The sequence below is a fragment of the Helianthus annuus genome, chromosome 1, assembly GCF_002127325.2.
Source record: "Helianthus annuus cultivar XRQ/B chromosome 1, HanXRQr2.0-SUNRISE, whole genome shotgun sequence".
Lineage (NCBI taxonomy): Eukaryota > Viridiplantae > Streptophyta > Magnoliopsida > Asterales > Asteraceae > Helianthus > Helianthus annuus.
The window spans coordinates 69,226,388-69,248,311 of NC_035433.2; the positions used below are offsets into that span (position 1 = coordinate 69,226,388).

The following is a 21,924-nucleotide window of genomic DNA, read 5'->3' on the forward strand; positions in this document are numbered from 1 at the left end:
TTCCTGGGTGCATAGCACCACTCGCATGAGTAGTTGATCCATACATTACGAATCAACCACGTAGTGTTAAACCAATTGAATTATGTAATTCAAATTACTTCTGACATATTTGAATTACCATCCTCCCTAAAAAAAACTTACATACATAACAAACCAAGTATATTTTAAATGAGTATGATTTAGTGGCACCCATTGTCAAACTTTTAAATATTTATATAAGAAACCGAAGTACTATATTGCTTACTTCTACAATACACGACCAATATTGGTGTTACACGAATTAAACATGTGTATATATTTACTCAATGCCAACAAATTACCACCAATGAGGTATAAGGACGTCAGACGAATAAACAACTGATCAGCGATCGTAGATTGCATATCACACTACGTTTTTTTTTTTTTTTTAAATCATAACAAATTCTAAAAAATAAATAGCTTAGCTATCTTATCTTTTTTATATTTCCAACAAATCCTTTTAAATTTTTATATTTTTTCAAATGTCCAACAAATCCTTTTAAAGATAAAAAAATATATAGAAAAGAAAAAAAAAAAAAAAAACTATAGAAACCCTTCAACCAACACATATAGCACAATTTGATGCGATCACCCTATATATCGTAAAGTTGATCCTCAAGACGACACGATAACAGGGTTTACAAAGCTTCTTGCACAACACAAAAGGTCTTCAATTCTTCACTCTTCTTACATCAACACCCACATAATTTCTTGTATTACAATATCACACTCATTTATATGTTATTGTCGATGTTGACTTCATACCAATTAAAGTCTTTACCTTTGATAATCGAATCTGTTTTTATCATTGATCTTGTTCAATACTTCACTGATTAACATCACCCCTGTTGAATCCGTACAGATTTCCACTCATCTCCTGAAGATAAATTTATAAAATCCATCATGGCATTGGTATGATTCCTGTTTGATTATTGGTTATTGTGATTGGTTGGTTGTATTGTACTGTTGATATGGTAAATCTAGTTAAATAGATCATACCCAATTTGGAATCAGGGTTTTTTTATAATGGGTTTATTCTTTAAATGCTCATTGATTGATATTATTATCAGTTACTAAATAAAGATATTTATTTGTGACTAGATTGTTTACCTGATATGGGGTTTATAAATCCTTGTAAGAATGTGGTTGGAGATTCTATTTTGGGTATATTGGATGCAATTGGATTTATGCACATAAGGTGTTTGTTAAAATTCCTAAGTGGGTTATTGGGCCTAGGGTTTTCATATTCAAGCCGTTTGGTTGAGCAATTTGTTGCCTTACGTTTCGGAACGAAAAGGGTTGAGGTTTAAGGCTGGTTTTGCGTTTGATTGAAATGGTATAATACATGGTCGTTTTACAATCTAAGATGATCTTGATTTTTTTCGTAAATCTACTTGATTAATTGAGAATTATCATACCGTTGTTTTGTCGTGCATCGTTCTTATGTTCATTAGTGCAGTGTGAAGTTACTCACCTTTTTTTTTTGTTTTCTGCCAGGAGGATGAAATTTACCGTGACCCTCCTTCGACTTTTGAACAGAATTATCGCTGTTACCCTGTTTCTTTCATCGAAAAGGTTTATATTATTTATAATCATATTACCAAGATCCAGATTACTCTTGATGTTTGTCTGTTTCTGAAACGTTTGTCTTCTTTTTTCTGTCGTATGCAGTCTCATTTGGAGAAAGGTGATAAAAGTGAGTTTATTTACCGAAACTTTCCGTGATATCATCCTTTTCTTATATAAAATGTAGAATGTATATCGACTAATTATCTTGCGCTGTTGATTCTCAGTTATAATGCCTCCATCTGCGCTTGATCGCCTCGGTTAGTGAGTTTTTAAATTTTATGTTTCAAGAACGTTAAATCGATCGGCTAAATATCGTGCACCAAATCTTTACGTTCTCTCAATTATGCAGCCTATTTGCAGATCGATTATCCAATGTTATTCGAACTCAAAAATCCTTCTGCTAGTAAGGTTTCACATTGTGGTGTGCTAGAATTTATAGCAGATGAGGGCTTGATATACGTTCCGTACTGGGTATGAATTGTTCGTGTACATGTTGTAAATGTACTTCATTTCCGATTCTTTATTGATCTTTTCATATTAGATGATGGAGAACATGTTGTTACAAGAAGGAGATATCGTAAATGTGAAGAATGCGAGTTTATCAAAGGGAACTTATGTGAAACTTCAGCCGCACACTACGGATTTTCTTGATATATCGAACCCAAAAGCCATGTTAGTGTTATGTTGTTTATATTTTCTTTATATATTGCAATACATGGGGCAAGAAAGGCGGGTCAGGTAACAAGTTTGGGTTGAAACAGATCTTTTTAGTGCCCATCGGGTTGAGGTTGACCCACACACACTTTGTGCTTATATATCTAACATATAATAAAAGACTCCAAATAATGCCACATGGCATTCTCTCCTTCAACCTCATAAATTTTATTTATATTTGTTTAATTAATTTCTTTTAATATTAATATTAATTAATAACCAATATATAGATATCACTTATTTTTATCCTTATCTTTATCTAAAATTAATAAATAACTTTAATTTTGCAATTTAGACCCTTTGTTTTTTACTTTTAACCCAAAGTTTTTTTATCTTTTGCAATTTAATCCCAACTCTTTTTTATTTTCAATTTTGGTCCACCGTACTTTTCATCTTTTTTTCGTTTCGTTCTAAATTTTGTGAGTTAACGCACCGCAACGTGCATGTGGGGTTCAACATTTTTTCGTATATTTTTTTCCCGTTTGACTGGCCCGTCGCGTCACATCTATTTTTCTGCATTTGACAAGTTCGTCCAACACGCGGGTAGGGGTGTGAATTTCTAACATGACCCGAAAACCCGACAAGAACCTAACACGAAATTCGCAGGTTTAGATTTAGTCTAAACGGGTTCGAGTCAGTTTCAGGTTGAACCCGCGAACCCGTTTAGGTTAACGGGTCGGGTTCGGGTCAACCTGGTCGGGTTGGCGGGTTGACACGTTTAACACATTTATACTATATTATAATTTTTTACAATATATTTTATGACATAAATTAAATGGGGTGTGTATTTTATGCCATGATTATAACTTAAAAAGAGAAACTAACATAGATTTTATAATTTAAATATGATATTATTATATACATTTGTGTTTTTTAAGTAAATTTTAATTTTAGTATATTAATTGAAAAATAAAAAAATCCGGGTTGAACGGGTCGTGTTCGGGTCAACCCACAAAATTTCGGGTCGTGTTCGGGTTCATATGTATGATACGATTTTCGGGTTAGGGTCGGGTTCGGGTTCATGTAAAATTTTCGGGTTCGGGTCTGGTTGAACATGCCAACCTGCGAACACGAGCCGTTTAGCACCCCTACATGGATGGACTTAGTTATTTTTTTCTATGTTTTAGGGTGTAAGGGGCACTCCCCTAAGAGGGGAGTCCCCTCTCTTACGCATAACTAATCCTCGTGTGCCACGTCAACTCCCCTCTTAAACTCCCCTCACACCCCAATTTGATGGCACCACTCCCCTATTAGGTGACTTGTTTTGTTATTAAAAAAAAAAAAAAAAAGGAATTATTTGATTGGTTTGAGAAGAGGCTGGCCCACCATCACCCCCTCTCCTTCATCGGTGAGTATGCCCCGAGTCCACACCCCAAATTGGGTCACCGCAGGGATGGCGGCGGTGTTCCCGCTGGGGGAATTGGGTCACCGCGGCCAGTCGGCCACTCCCCGCTGGTGCCCCGTATACCCTTACGTTTCGGTTTAATTTCTCAGCAACGAGCGTGCGTGATTCAAAGATTTAACGTCTGCTTTTCGCTCGGCGTTATTTTTTTCCCGTTTTTATTTATTTATTTTTTTTACGAGCTTTTCCAGTGTTGGTGGTCGCTGACAATGGTATAGTGTTGCTACTACTTAACACAGTTTTATTACAACCGCTGTAGCGCAGGGGCTTAGTACTAGTTAACTAAAAAGTAGTTACAGATTTTAGCTACTTTTTTGGACCCGTTTCAAACAAATCGCAACCCATGACATTCTCTAATTCTGGTTTGTTCGCTTGTTTAATTAACAGATTAGAGACATCATTAAGAAGCTACTCTTGTTTAACCACTGGTGACACAATCATGGTGGCATATAACAACAAAAAGTTCTATATCGACATTGTTGAAACGAAACCGTCACCTGCAATAAGCATAATCGAAACAGATTGTGAAGTTGACTTTGCACCACCGCTTGACTATAAAGAACCTGAAAGACCTTTGAAATCTAAAGTGCCTCCAGAAGGTTTGTTTGTTTTCTTTTCTCTTTGTTTTTTTAATTCTTTTTCGAAAGAGAGATTAAAAGTTAGCTTTGAATGGCAGTTGAAGAAGAACCACCTACGAAAGTTCCAAAGTTTAACCCATTCAGCGGTTCGGCTAGACGGTTAGATGGGAAACCGGCTGAGACTGTGGCGGCTCCGCTGGTTCAACCGCAGAAGACCGAGGCCACAACCAGTGGTACTAACGGCTCCATGCCGTCAAGCTCTGGTTCAAGAAAACGTTCTGGGAAGCTTGTTTTTGGGTCAACTGCAGATCAAAATTCAAATGGAACACCGAAAGTATGGTTGTTTTTTCTTTTCTTTTTCTCATGGTTGACCCTAGGGCCGTAAACGAACCAAACGTTCAACGAACAGTGTGTGAACCGACAAATAAAATATTTAATAAGTATCAGTGTATTATTATATAATATGTTCATGAACGTTTGTTTGTGTTCGTTTGTTTTCATTTGTGTTCATAAACATTAGTTTGTGTTCATTTGCGTTCATGAACGTTCGTTGCCTAAATTTAACAAACGAACACGAAAATAAAATCTCGTACGGGTAAGTGTTCATGAACAGTTTGTGAACACATATATTTCCTTAACAAACGAACAAGAACAAGGTCTTGTTTGTGTTTGTAACAGGTAGCAAATAGTCAGCTAAAAAGGAAAGGGGTCACACGGGCCGAAAATTGTTCAAACTGTATTTTTAATGCACAAAACTTCCTTTTCTTTTGGAAATAAGGTAACCGTGTGATCATATTTCGCACACTATCTTTTAGACAAGAAATGTTTTGATCCGTAAAAAAATCATTCATGTCGACTAGTGTAGTTTTTGCATGGTGGTTTAAAATAAATTGTTTTTATGAATTGCAGGCCACCATGAAAGAAGCGAAACAAGATTCATCTAAGAAGGAAGAAGCTAAGAAGGAAGAACCGAAATTTCAAGCATTTACAGGCAAGAAGTACTCTCTGAAAAACTAATTAGGTGACGGGTTTTATAATGTATGTTCATGTTCCAAATTTACTTACTGTGCATTCCCAGTAATCTCCTTTTGAAACCCATGTAGCCAACATGGGGTTTTGCTTGTGGTTTATACCTGGATACAGAATCCAAGGGTTTTTGTGTCGTTTCAAAGGCTATTGACGCCGTTTGGTATTATTTATTGGAATGTCCTTTTTATTTCGGGTTTTTTTTTCCTCGAATGTGCGCTTTTGTATATATTATATCTATCAATCATTGATAGATCATGCAGTTGAGTCTTGTTTAACTCCATCTTTTGGCCCATTTGAATTCCTATTTTGAGCCATCGTGAAGTCTCACTGGAAGCAACCTCTCTATTCCTACGGGTAGAGGTAAGGCTGTTTACATCTTACCCTTCTCAGACCCTACCTTAGTTGTGTTATTGGTGGGATTTACTGAGTATGATGATGATGTGAAGTCTCTTTGAGTCTTGGATACATATCAGAAGCAAGCATTGTGAAGTGTATTGGGGCAGAGTATTGGGTTACGAATCGATTAAGCCGTAAATCAAACCGAACCAAAACCATTTAAAACGAATCAGATTAGTTATCCGTTTTTGGTCTTAAGAAATTCAATTCAGGTTGATTCGATGAAACCAAATTTATGTGTGTTGGAATATGGATTTTCTAGCCCATTACAATATCTTCTTTTGACAGTTTGAGACTTTGAGTGCCGAGTCTTTCGTGTTCATAATGAAGAAAATTACAAGAGTAAAGTACACGGATAGTTCTTGTCGCTTACTAAAATTTTGGATTTGGTTCCTAGCTTTTCAAAAGTACATGAATGGTCCTTGTGGTTTGCACTTTGTAAACGCATTTAGTCTCCAACTAACAAATCTAAAGGTTTTAGCATGTCCAAGCTGGGGACTAAATGCGTTACAAAGTGCAAATCACATGGACTATCCATGTACTTAAAAAATGGGGATTAAACGCGTTATAAAGTGCAAATCACAGGGACCATCTGTGTACTTTTGGAAAACTAGACACCAAATCCAAAATTTTAGTAAACCACAGGAAGCATCTGTTTACTTTACTCAAATTATAAGTTAATGGTGAAAAACTTGTTAAATTTCGTTTAACAATCATCAAGTATAAGCTAGCGGTGTAAATAAACGAACCGCCAGTTTGAACTCTTTTGTTTAGATGTTGTGGTCTATCTAAACTCTCTTTTGTGACCGACGATCAAACCCAATGTTTGAAGAAAAAAGTTCGTTTCACCTCAACTTTATTTACATGAACTTTTTTTTACATCATATGTGGTAATGCGGATAAGCTAGGGGTGTGAACGAGATTAGGGCGTTTACAATTGTACATAATGATGTTTATTTTCAAGTGGTTGAGAGTTTTAGTCCCATGGTAAACAAATGTGTAAGAATTGGAAGTCAGATTAAAGGTTGTGTGAGTTAGTCGTTCTAAAAAAACTACTCAAGATTGGCTTGCTAGAACTCGAAACAAGCTGAGTTTAATTGTGCTCGAGCTCAAGTCTAAATTGTAGCTCATTTAATAAACGAATTCAAGCCCAAATTTCACATATCGAGCTTGACTACACTCGCAAGCTTAAAGAAACTTACTATATATATATGTGTGTGTGTGTGTAATAACATTAGTTTGTATGAAAAATAATAACATAATGTAATCATTATTATATAAAATATGATAAAAATAACTAAATAATATATATAATTCATAGGAGTTAGGGTAAAATGAAAACTCCTATGAATTGAATTGTGAAAACTTAGAAAACTTGGCCAAATCGAAGATTTTTCAATTTTTTTTTACCAAAAATTCTAAAAAAAAAACTTTTGCTAAAAAAGAGGCTTTTGTTGATTTATACTACCGTAAAAAAATCCTTGCAGTGGTTGTATATGTTGATACTTTTTATAGTACTGTAAAAAGCCTGAAAACACTATAGTTATGTTTGTAACATTTTTATTTACGTGTGTGCAAAAAATGACGCCAAAACTCGCAAGAAAAGTCAGAGTTCTCTAAGGGGCTGTTTGGCAACTTCTGAATGGTTAAGTGCTAAACCAGTAAGAAGTCTGAACCATTAAGTGTTGAACCAGTAAGGAGTCTGAACCATTAAGAGCCAGTATAATGTTTAACCGTTCAGAGGCAAATGTCTTACAACTTCAGATTAGAAGTCTTAACCATTTAGACTCAGTATAATGCTTAACCATTCAGAGGCAAATGTCTGAACCATTCAGACATTTGCTTGCGAAACAAACAATCTGAACCATTAAGTGCTGAACCAGTAAGAGGTGTGAACCAGTAAGAGGTGTGAACCATTAAGAGCCTCATTAAGAGGTAAACAAACAACCCCTAAGTTCTCACAACTTGTGGGGCGGGAGGGGGGGGGGGTTCTTGATCTATAGCATATATATATATATATATATATATATATATATATATATATATATATATATATGTATAAAGTATAATGTACTTCACGCCTTAACGTACATTAACGTACTTCACGAAATATATAACATGCGTAATTATTTTTTTGACCAAAATAACTTACGTGATTTTGGATCCTATGCGTGATTATGTGGTCCCATGCGTGATTATATGTTCCATGCGTGATTATACCCCTGATCCAACGGTTACCATTGTCTCCTACGTGAAGTATGATAAGCCGTGAAGTATGTTAACCTTTCTCTCTCTCTCTCTCTCTATATATATATATATATATATATATAGGGGGAGATTCATTTGAGAAGAATCTTCTTGAAAAAAGAAAAAAATAAATTAATCTAGACCCTATATTTTTTTGATCAATGGTTGGAAATCAAGATATCATTTTTGTACATTTTTAATTAATGCTTTAATTACTAAGGGTAGTATAGACATTTTGATGTAGAATATTAAGAAATATTTTAAAGAGTTACACAAGTCTTATTAATGCAACCATAAATTCCTCCTTCACCATCAATAATGTATTGGCTCCTACACAATTTTTATTAGAAGTGATAAAATTATTTAAAAATTTTGTGTCCTACACATATTTTATTATGAGTCGTAAAATTATTTAAAAGCGTTTGAGTCCTACACATTCTGTATCTTACACCAAAATATTGTTTTAATGGTATAGGAAACGTTGAAAATGTAAGATCATGTGCATGATTGTTTTTATTGTGTAAGGTGCATATCTATTTTATAAAATAGACTCATTAAATAATTAGAGTTCATTAATTTGAATAGCGAAAATAAATAATTGACTCATTAAAGATTTGTTCAAATTACCATTATATCCTTTATTCTTTTTATTCTTAATTTTTAATTCTTCTCATTTGAACTCTCCACTATATATATATTTATATACACAAGTAAGGATTCCACTACATAGGGTTAAATTCCTAGGAAGTCTAAGAAACCATAAAAATTAGACATGTGTCAATCATTAAAATTTAGGGTAAGAATATATGAGTAAAATAGACAATTATTCAATTACAATAAACACCACGTTCTTGCAAAATAAAACACTATATACCATTTGTTATAGGCAAAAAAACAACACCATGTACCCTGTGTTAACTAAAAATAAACACCATATGCCTGACACTACGTAATGAACCATTTGTTACATACAAAATAAAATACTATGTACCCGCTATAAAAAGACGCCATTGGATAAACAGAACGAAAAACACCATAGACTAAAATCACCCAGTTCAAACGTAATTTTTTATATATCAATATGGTACTCATATTAAAGATAAAAAATGTTCGTTATTATTGTGTAATTAAAAAGAAAACAGTTACATATAAAAAGTTATTGACATTTATAAAAGATGGGGCAAGTTACATGTGAGTATCTAAATTTAAAACACACTAAAATTACATTTACATCCTATCTGAGACGGATATTATGTTCACCCGATATCATTCAGCTCCTTTCTACCTTCGCTTCGGCGTCAAATCCCTTACCAAGCCTCAGAACTCACCGTTAAATCAATCATTAAAAGATTAAATGTAAAACACAATTTATGAAAATGTCAGTAATCAATCTCATCCATCCAAAATTACAATTTAACGGTCCATAAGGCTTCTTATACTTCTTAGGAAAAACAAACTTTGTAGACTAACTCTACCTTATGATGTATATATAAAACTAAAAAAATAAATGAATGAAAAACGAATGTCGAGCCTAAACATATAGAGCTTAAAACGAACCAAGTTTGATTATAATAAAGCTTTGCTTACACTAAACGTGTTTACACACTCATTGTAAGGATCTGTAACTAAAATAACCGGCATAAACGAACCGAACTAACAGATACCTACCTAATACCGACAGTTTGGTTTTATAACCGAATTTTCGGTTTTACATGTATTCTCAAATTCATTATTGTAGGCCTTGTTTTTGCCCCCAAAAAAATCAAGTGGAGACCGAAAAAACTAAACCGAATTGAACCCATCATGAAAACCGAAACCAAAAACCAGAAAAGCCAAAACTGATCGATTTTCAAAAGCCAAAAAACCGAATTTCGGTTTTTTTTTGTTTAGTTTGAGTTCAAACCAACCCCTACACACCGTACTTTGGTAATATTAATTGAAAACAAAAACTTTCAACACGTGAATTTTAATTTTAGGCCATCCGTATCGTTCCATTAGAAAAACAGTACGGGACCCTCATTCGTGTAGGTTCACCCGTGATTTTTGAATAGGATATTGGGCGTGATTTTGAAAAGGAGACTTCAATAACTAGGCCCATGTTAATTGGCATCATATCCTACGTGTATATAATGTTCATTTTGACCGAAATTTTGGACATTTAAAACATCCACTAGATAGAACATACATAGTCAGGCAAAACTTTTTCTTACCCCTATTTTCATAAATTTGCCTCCAAGATAAAACGTATAGCAGCCAAAAATTCAAATTTCCAAATATGTTGGGGGTACCTAGGTGACAAGATATCTCATTTGTCTACATATTCATATAATTATCTTGCTTTAAGATTTGGGTTTTTGGTAAAAGATGTAGATACAAATGTGTTATACATGATGTTTAACCCGCCAAGTTTTGTTGAGTTTTGATCGAACCCGCCTTATTTTGACTATGTCGTACAAATGATTCGCCTGGTTTTATATGAATTTGTTCATATCTTGATTCAACTGGTTGAGCCTACAATTTCGATTTTAAAAACATTAGTAATGTATATGTTTTACATCAACAGAGTTGGGAAATATCATAAGTTGGATCACCATTTTTTTTTATCACACACACACACACACATATATATATATATATATATATATGAAAAAAATGAATTAAAATTGATTAATACCCTTGAAAGCAAAGAAAGGTTGTGAACTACCGAATACAGATCACATTATATTAATGGTTAAGATTGAATAGGTGACAATATAGTTAATATGAAGGTAAATATGGTTGAAGCCTGAAAGTATGGGTTTAGAGAAGCCAAATTACTTGGAATTGGTTTGTTTCGAGCTGAGCATAACGAGCTCAAACCCGAGCTTCGGCCTCAATTAGAGCTTATTAATATATGAGTCCAAGCCCAAGCTTCACAAATCGAGCTCGACTATGCTCACAAGCCTGCTATTTATATAATTTTTGAAATACCTTTTTTAATATATGTGCACATGATAATTATTATTATACGTAAAATTATGATAAAAATAACTAAATAATATATATATATATATATATATATAGGGTTGGGATTTAGAGAAAACGGTAGAAAGTGTGAGAACGGTGAGAATGCTTATCGATCGTCCGATCAAAACAATCTATGGACTAGATTGGCGCGGTGGCGTTTTCGTAAATAACATCAATTTTATTATGTGGACGCGCTTCATTAAGGGTAAAAGGGTCTTTTGACTTCCCCACACAAAACGCCATCTCATGAAAATAAAACGCCAAAAACAAAAATCACAGTCCATTCTAAGAAAAAACGCCATTAGATATAAAACGCCAAACTTAATTATAGTAAAATCCCGCCTAAAAAACTGCCAAAAAATCCTATATATACAACATCTCAGACATTCAATTAAAAACACACACAAAAACCCAAACGCCATATTTGATATATCCCATTCGCCTTAGAAACGCCAAAAAACCCAAACATCAAATATCTTCTAACCCAAAACGACTTTTTGAAATTCAGTTTAGTTGTCTGTAAGATTTCGCTCAATGAAATGGACAAAATCCTTAAGTGAGGATGTTGTCCATTTCATTGAGTAAAATCTTATTGACTAATCCTCAACTTCCATCCAATTTATAACGCCAAAATATACAAAAATGTTATTAAGCTTTGTTGTCAATAAAGTTTAGCTGTATGGGGTGGACAACATTGTCAATTATCTTTCTTAACCGAGGATTAACAATGTTGTCCATCTCATACAGCAAAACATTATTGATTTTAGCATGATCAAATTTTGAGGTTTAAGGTGCTCTTATTTCGTGACGTTCTTTTTATCGGTAAAACGCCAAAAAAGTTAAAAAATCAAACATCGTTCATTGTGGAATTCAAGATTGTTGGCTGAAGGGTCTAAACTCAATAACATTTTGCTGCATAAGATGGACAAATCTTCAAGAAAAAGATGTTGATGTCAGACTGTGTGCTTCCAAACAGCCACACAAAAAACTACTTGAAAAACTAAAAAATAAAATGAATCATACGAAAGTCGAACCAGCCAGTTAACATGATTCAAAAAAGAAGAAAGAGACTGGTGACAGTGAAGATTTGGAATATCAATTGTTTATGTATTCTTTTATTTTATTTTCCTTTTCAGTTGATTGTTATGTAATAAAAACGCCACATATAATAAAAATGCCAAAACAGCCAAAATGCTTGTTTAAACGATATCATCCCGTTAAACGCCCCCAAAAACTCTCAAAATATAATAAAATTACTTTGAAAAAGTATTATAAAAAACCTAAATAAATAAATAAATAAAAAATAAAAACCAAACTTGAAAATGTAACTAGAAAAAGCAAATACAAATCGGTAATACTGAAGATAGGGAAAATTTATTATATTAGAATCTAAAACGCCAAACTTGAAAGATGGGACGTGTTACAGACTTCAGAGATAAAGCTTATCAAAAACAATAATTACAAACAGTAACTGAAAAGACGAATATTTTATTATAATAATGCACCGCCTAACTTAGGCGCCAAAAAGACATCCTATAAAATGATATGTCTCAGCAACTTCCATTTGATCAAACAAAAAAAAAAAAAAAAAAAAACAAACGCCAATACTACTAAATACCACTCACTGTAAAACGCCAAAAAATAAAAGAAAATCAAAGATGGCTAATATGCTTTCTTGGATATTCGTAATTGATCTTCGTGAAGTTTCACTAAATGAATTGTTATCAGAAGGGAGTAACTCAGAAAGATTTTGCTGCATGAGATGGACAAAAATTCAAGAAAAAGATACTGATGCCAGTCATATGTCATTTTGTATTTTTTGTTCTTGAAGAAAGTTTGGATGAGGAGAAGAGATCAATGACATTGAAGAGTGGGTTGATTATAAAGATAAAGATCAAGATAAAGAAAAAGCGAAAAACTCACTCACACGTCATAGATCTATGTCCCCAAACATTCACAAAAAAAGCCAGTTCAACAGACGAGCAGGCAAAATAATCAAACCAATGGGTTTGTTATGTTTTACATAAAACGTCATATATTTGGTGACAGTTCTGGTACTATTAAAGAAGAGAGAGACTGATGACAGTGAAGATTGTGAAGAGAGATCCGATTAAGATTTTAATTTTTTTTCTTCCCTTGTATTTTTTTTCCTGTGGTTGAAATATAATCTAACAATAGTAAAACGCCAAGATAACACAAACGCCAAAATGTTTATAAAAAATAATAGAACAATGGGCCATCTTGTTTAAAACGCCTTGGAAAACGCCATTCAAATACATTTCCTGACCCCCTGTGATCCAATGGCATACGATTTGAATAAACGCCATAAACGCCAAAATGTTAATTCAATGAAACCATTAAACGCCATTAATTATTGAATTTGGTTAACGCCAAAAATCTTAAAAACCAAAAATTAAAACAATATTGGGAAAAGCGGAACAGAAAAGCAGAAGATGAAAGGACAAAAAAGCCCCTCCGCCCTTTTCTAAGCGGCGTGACACGTGTTAGGCCAGTAAGCGTTCTCACCATTCTCACACTTTTAAGCGTTTTCTCCCGATCCCGTTTCTATATATATATATATATATATATATATATATATATATTAAACTTATAACCATAAATATATAAAAATATTTATAAATGTATATAAATAGAAAAATTATATAATCAATAAACAATAAGTGAGTAAGGCCCGAGCTCGAGTTCAAGCTCTTGTAACTTAAATGAGTCGAGCTGAACTTAGACAAGCTCAGACTTGGCTTGTTTCCACTTACTGTTAATTTGTTATTTTTCTCTAACTATTTTTTTACACTTCATTGTTAATATCAAGAATTTTATTTACTTCAATTTAAGTATAGTATTGTTAAATTAGGTAGTGTTTGGTATACAGAAATAAGAGGTTGAATGGAATGGATGATTACGAGGGAACGAAGAAAATGGTGTTTGGTTGGTCAATGGAATGGAATCACCCATTCCAAAAGACATTTCATTCCCTCAAAATCATTCCATCCACCCCCATGTTTTTTTTTCATTCCACCCCCTTTTGCACCATTCATCAACAACACAACTCACCACCTTCACCACAACCCACCACCATCACCTACCACCCACCACCGACGGCATCGCCGCCACCACCTCACCCCGACAGCCACCGTCGCTACCCACTCGTCACCGTTATCACCCACAGTCGCAACCAACCGCCAACGCTACTCGCCGCCGCCGCCGCCGCCACCACTAACCGTCACCGCTGCCGCCACCCACCGCCACCTCCGCCATCACCCACCACCAACGACCGCCTTGCCCCCACCACCACTCATCGTCGCCGCCACCACCACCACCCATCGCCGCTTCCGCCACCCACCACAGCCACCTATAAGGCTATAACCACCCACAATCACTACCATCGACCACCACCACCGCTCACCGCTGATTTTATTACTTCGTTTTTCTTGCTTACCGAATAATACACAATAATAATTCATTCCATTCACACATGGTAACCAAACAAGACATGGAATGGTAATGATCCATTGCATTCACTCGTCAATTCCATTACCTCGTCCATTCTATTTCTTCGTCCATTCTATTACCCCATACCAAACAGACACTTAATTCTTTAAAAGTGTCACGTCTAAACTAGTTATAACGAGCAATCTATACTTACAACAATGCATATAACTTTACAGTGCACTTCTAAACTAGTTACAACAATAATCCTAGCTTTAAAATGATGTGTCTAAATTTTTAAGATGTGACTTAGGAATGAATTGTTTGATTACACTTATGTGCTTAACTCATTACAACGGTGTTTCTATAACCATTTCTAAGGACGTAAATACCCCTGACCTTGTCCTAAAATTCATTGACTCATTAGAATTGTGTTGCTTCCTTAACCCTCCACATGTTTCGCATGTTAAAAACATTTTGTTTTACAATATTGTCAATACACACATATGTAATACCATGTTTATTCTAGAACCAATAATATGTTGAATAAAACTTGAACCCCATAATATCTATATCTATACTATATAATAAAAGAAACCAATGAAGGGACACATGTCATTCATTGGAGCCATCTAATTTTTCTCTCCTACTTAATTATAGATAATTAATATTAATTGAAATATAATTATAAAATTAAATTTAATATAAATTTAAATAATTTGTATAGGAGATAATATAATATTTTGAAATATTTATTAGATTTCAAAATTATTTATCCTGAAATTAAAAAAAAAAAGAGGTAAACTAAATATAAATTAATATAATGTAAATGATTTATTTATTTTATTAAACTAAAGTAGTTAAATTTAGAACTTATTTCAAAAATGTTTATAAAGGGTAAACAAAAACATTAATCAATGTTTATTGATTATATACTTTTATTTTCGTGTTCAACTCTCAACTCAAATACGGTATTCACTATATTTACGTGACATTTATAAGAACCATCACCGCAATCACCCCATCCATCATATATCGAGTATATTCGTTCGTTTTTTTAAATATATAATTTTTTATTATATTCATTCAACCCGTGTAATAAAAGAGGTTTTTTAAAGATATAATATTTTTATTATTTACTATACAATATTGCATTTATGCAACTCGTGCAATACACCGGGTTTTTAAAAATATAACTTTTTTTATTATGTGGCATATAAAATTAGATTTATTCAATCCGTATAATACACATGGTTTATAAAGATATAACAGGATATAACTTTTTATTGATTGATGTATAAAATTACATGTGATCAACCCATATAATATATGAGGTTCTTAAAAATGTAATTTTTTTTCATTATTTAATATATAAAATTAAATTTACTCAATCCGTCAATACACGGGGTTCTTAAAGATATAACTTTTTCATTATTTAATATATAAAATTACATTTATTCAACCCATTTAATAAACAAGGTTTTTAAAGATATATTGTTTTATTATTTGGTATATAAAATTAAGTTAATTCAACCGGTGTGATAAACGGGGTTTTTAAACATATATTTTCTTTTATTATTTGGCATATAAAATTACATTTATTTAACCCGTATATTACACGAGGTTCTAACCTAGTACTTGTATATGGTGAATAAAAATTAATTAGAAATAGTATGAGAGATAAGCAAAGACGGTTACATAAATCGTCTTTTGTATCATTTTCAAATCAACAAATACAATATATATTATGCAATTTTCATGTATTCTTACCAAATTATTATTATTATTATTATTATTATTATTATTATTATTATTATTATTATTATCATCTATAAAAATTATATATATATGTATATTATGATATATAAAAATAAGAAATATCATATATATATATAGGGGATCGCTAAAATGAAAACCACCTCTAGTTGTAAGAACCATGGAAACCACTTTCTAGCCTTTAGATCAACAAGATGGATGGATGAGATTAAAAGTAACAAAAATTAATATTAAATACATTTTGTCTTATTATGTCTTTAATATTTTAATCCAAAAGGGTAGTTTAGTAAAATAACTTTTTTTTGTCTTTTTGTCATTATTATTTTTTAATTACTTTTTTTTGTTTTATTATATTACTTTTTAGTGTTATTATATTACTTTTTATTTTTAAAAAGATTTTTTTATTAAAAGTATTTTTTAAATTCAGATTTTTTTAACAAAGCGAATTTTTTTTGCGCGCCGGTTTTTGGCGTCCCGTTTTACCGCGGCGTTTTTTACGTCCCGTTTTTACGCGTCATTTCAGCGTCCCGTTTGTATGTCCCGTTTTTACGCGCCGTTTATACGGCCCGTTTTACGCGCTGTTTTTTTACGCCCCGTTTTTTTCACGCCGTTTTTGCGACCGGGTTTTTACTTTTTACGTTTTACGTTTTACGCCCCGTTTTTTTCACGCCGTTTTTGCGACCGGGTTTTTTTACGCCCCGTTTATACGGCCCGTTTTTTTACGCCCCCTTTTTACTTTTTACGATTTACGTTTACTTTTTACGATTTACGTTTTACGTAAAACTTTTTACGCTTCACATTTTTACGTTTTACGTTAAAAAGTTTACGGCTTACGTTAAAAAGTTTACGGTTTAATTTTTTTTTTACAAAAAATTTTTTTACGCAAAAACGAACGCACCCAGAAATCGCAAACTCGGGAGATGTCTCAGATATATTGTTATCATCATCGACTAGGGGGGGGGGGAACCAACAACATCAAAACAAAGTGTATCTCGAAAAAAAGGGGTTTGGCTCAGATTAGCCGGTAATCAAAAAGGCTGCAAAAGTGGAGTTGCAGGTTCAAAAAACCTACCCTCCGCCATCCTTGCCGCGCCATCGTCATCTAAATTTACGTTTTTTTTTTCATCATCGCCGCCCAAAATCGACCATATCAAAACCCACATAATCAAAAGGTAACCATGCCTTGATTTCGATATCTGTTCAAACAAAACCCAGCAAAAGGTAACCTGTTCAAACCACAAAGTTCATCAAAAATCACTAGAAAAGCAAAGTTCATCAAAAATCACTAGAAAAGCAAAATCATTCAAAAAGCACCATGAACATCGTTCAAACATATTCAAAAAGCACCATGAACATCCTTCAAACATATTCAAATATTCAACATATTCAAATAGCACCAGATTAAAAAAGCACCATGAACAGATTCAAAAAGCACCAGATTTAAAAGAATCAAACCCAAGATTCAAACCCATATTCAACAGAATCAAACCACCCCCATCACCGATCTCTGCCCCAAAACCCCCACCGGTCCCCCCACAAACCACCCCCGCCTTCCGCCTCTGCCGAACTCCCACCAAACCACCGCCCCACCACCGCCTTCCGCCTCTGTTTGGGGCCACCGGCATCACGAGCCGCCACCACAGTTGGGGTGGCCGGCGATTACTTTGGAGACGGGGGGGGGGGGGGGGGGGGGGGGTTTGCCTGGCGGTTGTCGTCAGAAAATAGGGTGGGTTCGGTCGCCGTCATCATCATCTTCGATTTACATGAGACAAGAGGGAGTGATGAATGAGAGCTGCTAATGGAGATGGGAGGGGGTGTTGGATTTCAAGAGATAGAGAGATGAATGAATCTCTGCAACTAATAAGTATAAAAGAAAGAGAGAGGAGAGAGAAAACATTAAAAGAAAGACAGAGGAGAGAGAAATGATATGACATTTGTGGTAAATGACTAATATACCCTTATTGTTGGCAAAATCTGATTAGTGGAGACTGGTTCTCATGGTTCTTACAACTGAGGGTGGTTTTCATTTTAGCGGCTCCCTATATATATATATATAGGTAGAGGATCCTGTAAAAAGTGCTCAAAGTGTGAGAAGTGTATTATAACACTATATATAATACTATATAACACCATATAAACACCGTATAACAATATGTAACACCATATAATACCATATAACACTATGTAACACTATATATCATTATATAACAAATATAACACTATAGGTTGTCTGATAGCATGTCTATGATAGATGTATAGTGTTTTATTTGTTGTATAATGTTATATAGTGTTACATAGTGTTATATGGTATTATATGGTGTTACATATTGTTATACGGTGTTTATATGGTGTTATATAATATTATATATAGTGTTATAATACACTTCTCACACTTCAGACCCTTTTTACACTATCCTTACCCTATATATATATATATATAGGATAATGTTACACAAGAAACCCTTTATTTTTAGAAAACTTTGAAAACTCATTGCATGGTCCATATTACGCCACGTGTCAGCCATTAACATACTCCTACTTTTTCTTTAAGGGTATATGTGTAATTTTGCATATATTCCCAAAGATATTTTCCTCCATTTGTCCTGTCATGTCCCACCATGTTTTCAACCCATCATATACCTTTACTTTTTACATTTAAATAAAGATTTTATTTTTCATAAAGTCATTCTTCTTCATTGAGATCTAGTTCCACCATTGTTGAACCATGGAGCATCCTCCAACATCTGATCTGAAATAACATTAGTGAGATTGAGATTGAGATCGAAGATGAAGGAAATGTTCCAGGTTTGTACAAGCATGTGTTCTTTTTGTACCAGAAAGAGTCTTGTTGTGTTGTTTCTCTTCGTTTTGTACAAGCATGGAGATACATTTAGAGTCAGTAATGGTCATGTAGGCGATTTATTAAAGTGATTCAAGTAAATGTTCCAGATTGTATCACCAGATAAATGTTCTAGATTGTATGATTAATGGATTCTTTCAACGAAGTAATGTTCCTGAGGTTGCTTTATTAATGTTCATGAAGTATCTTCGACCCAGATTTTGTCATGATATTGTGCGCGTTAATGTCTTTCTCTTCACTTTGTCGCTAGTTCATGTTGTTTTCGATGTAGTTCAGCGATACACATGTTGCTTCCCTAAACGTCGGGTATTCTAAAATGCCTCGTCATGGTTCTGGATTTAATCAACTGCCCTTTGATTCTTCTGGGTTTAGGGAAATTCCTGATGGTTGTCTTTTTGTCTTTTTTCTATTTTCTTTTTAAAGCTTGTACCAAAATACATGTTACACTTTATACTGCTAGACATAGCAATTCCGAAGAAAATATTTCCACAAATCATGTGTCTTAACACATGATCGGTTTTTTTTTGAAGTCTAATCATTGGCACATCGTTTTTTAGAAACCAACTAGTTGTACACCCTCTACGTTTTAAACGATACCATCCTCTACGTTTAGAAACCCTCTACGTTTTAAACGATACCATCGTTTTTTAGAAACCAACAAATTACGGGAGTAACATGCATGTGATTAAATGTGACATGTTAGTACATATACAGCCTAACACATGTTGTACACCCTCTACGTTTTAAACGATACCATCCACTTGATATAAAAGTGCACAACTTGATGGTTTCAATTTATTTATTCCCAATATGGTTCGCAATATTTGACACTTGCTGACATGTTAAAAAACGTTATGTATCATATGTTCCGGATGTTAACGACAACAAATGTGAAAACAAACGCTGACATAAACGTAACACATGTTAATGAAAACAAATGTGACTGACCTTACATGTACACTAACACATGTTAGTATCTGACCAAGGGCAGTCATTTTTCGGTCTTAGAGAAACAAACCTGATATTTTTTGGATTCAGCAACACACTTGTAAAACATGTAACAAAAAACAAGTGATTAGGAAACCCCAACAATAATAACGAATCCAAAAAACCGTTTAAGAATTATACACACCCGTTTACAACATAGTGTCACCATCGAATTATACACACAAGGGTTTTAAAAATTTATTCCCAACCTACCTATAAATGTGTTACCATGCGTGATCCGCTAATCATAATGCACGTTTACATGCCATCATCTTGCTGGATGCACATGTTAACACACGTTATATTTCGTGTTATAGTCTGAACATCTGGCTATGAATGTGTTAATATTTATGAGTTAACGACTTAACGGTTATCTTATCTTTTTGTTTATTAGGACGGTGAAGGATTCAAGGGAAATAAGATCCAATTGCCAAGACCGTTGGTTTTAACACATGTTATATATTCCAAAATCTGCACAACAAATGACCCGTTTCATATTATGTTAAGGTCCTAAAGTTAAAGTTATACAAAGATTATAACAGAGTCTTAACACATGTTATATATTCCAAAATCTGTATATTCCAAAAATTACCGGTACATGTGATACCATAAATGGCTCGTTTAATATTACACGTTACATACTAACTTGTACATGTAATACTTGTACAAGTATTACGCTCGGTATCCACATTATCAGATATTTTAAACATCAATAAAAATAAAATAGTTATTACTTGTTTTTTTTTAATTAACAAGGATAACACACGTTATATATTATTCTATCAGGGGCTTAACACATGTTATATATGAACACATGTCTGGTTACATCATGCTGTTCTGTTACAGCATGAACGAAAACTTGTTACAGCATGAAAACTTCTTTATGGATCTGTTACAGCATGAACCACTAACACATGTTATAAACGAATGAAAACTTCTTTCCCAAAAGTTTTGACTTGTTCAATATCCCCGCATCCATCCAGCTTGTCAATTGAATATCTTTATGGATATGTTTCTGTAAATCAACACACGTTATATATTATTCTAACAGGTGCTTAACACATGTTATGGGTCTGTTTCTGTAAATCAAACAACCCAACAAAAAAAAACACTTACTGTTCAGATCAAAAGGCTAAACCTGCAACCAAACCAACAAAAAAAACAATTATTGTTAAGATCAAAATCCCCAAACAAGCAACCAAACCAACAAAAAATCCCGTTCAAAAATCTCATCCTAAAGTTTTCGATTTATTTAAAATACATGAACATTAACCATTACTAGATCTTGATTGAAGACAAAGGAGAGGAGAGAGAGAGAGAACATTAACCATTACTAGATCTTGACTCCGACGACGTTTCGAACTCCGGCGTCACCAACCACCAAAAAAACTCGTTCAAAAAAAAATCATATTAATAATCATTTCAACAAAAAATCAAGTGTGAAATGATATTTCAAGAACACTTACCGGATCTATAACCGTCCGATGAACACGAAGAAGATCTTCAAACCTTCTTCTCACACACACACTCGTGCGTGTGTCATCGTTCTCTCTCTAAAACAACATACTTCAAACTTCTTCTCTCTCACACACTTGTATGTGTGTTCTTGGTGTTATAGATGAACATGATGAAGATTGTTGTTTCTCTCTCTAAAACAAAAAATTCATCTCTCTAAAAACCTTCATCCTGCCGTCGTTCTCTCTCTAAAACAACAATCTTCAAACATTTTTTCTTTCATACGATTTAGATCTGAACTTGAAGATAGAAACTTGTGTTTGGTGTTCATCATGTTCTTGATTGAAGAGAGAGGAGAGAGGTGAGAGGAGAGAGAGATAACATGTGTGTAAGAGAAATAAAGTTGATGTGTGTAAGAGAAAAGTCAGAATTTTGAATGC

At 33.6% G+C, this 21,924-nt stretch overlaps 1 protein-coding gene and 1 long non-coding RNA gene across 3 annotated transcripts; one reads left to right on the forward strand and one right to left on the reverse strand.

Moving 5' to 3' along the window:
• Positions 1–554: 554 nt before the first annotated feature.
• Positions 555–5,506, forward strand: LOC110910014 (ubiquitin fusion degradation protein 1 homolog). 2 transcript variants are annotated; one of them, XM_022154730.2, is made up of 10 exons: positions 555–684; positions 881–930; positions 1,516–1,593; positions 1,690–1,714; positions 1,812–1,844; positions 1,937–2,058; positions 2,129–2,259; positions 4,091–4,302; positions 4,380–4,615; positions 5,191–5,506. In XM_022154730.2, the coding sequence occupies exons 2-10, from the start codon at positions 922–924 to the stop codon at positions 5,296–5,298; spliced, it is 954 nt and encodes a 317-aa protein (XP_022010422.1). In that variant the 5' UTR covers positions 555–684; positions 881–921; the 3' UTR covers positions 5,299–5,506. The 2 variants fall into 2 exon arrangements, with proteins under 2 accessions (XP_022010422.1, XP_022010428.1); XM_022154736.2 differs by having other exon boundaries at positions 605–681; positions 879–930.
• A 15,084-nt stretch (positions 5,507–20,590) lies between these two features.
• LOC110901943 lies at positions 20,591–21,490 on the reverse strand. Its single transcript, XR_002571023.1, has 3 exons — positions 21,358–21,490; positions 21,146–21,167; positions 20,591–21,044 (listed from the first exon to the last, which is right to left on the reverse strand). It is a non-coding gene; the product is annotated as an uncharacterized LOC110901943 (long non-coding RNA).
• Between the last annotated feature and the right edge of the window lie 434 nt (positions 21,491–21,924).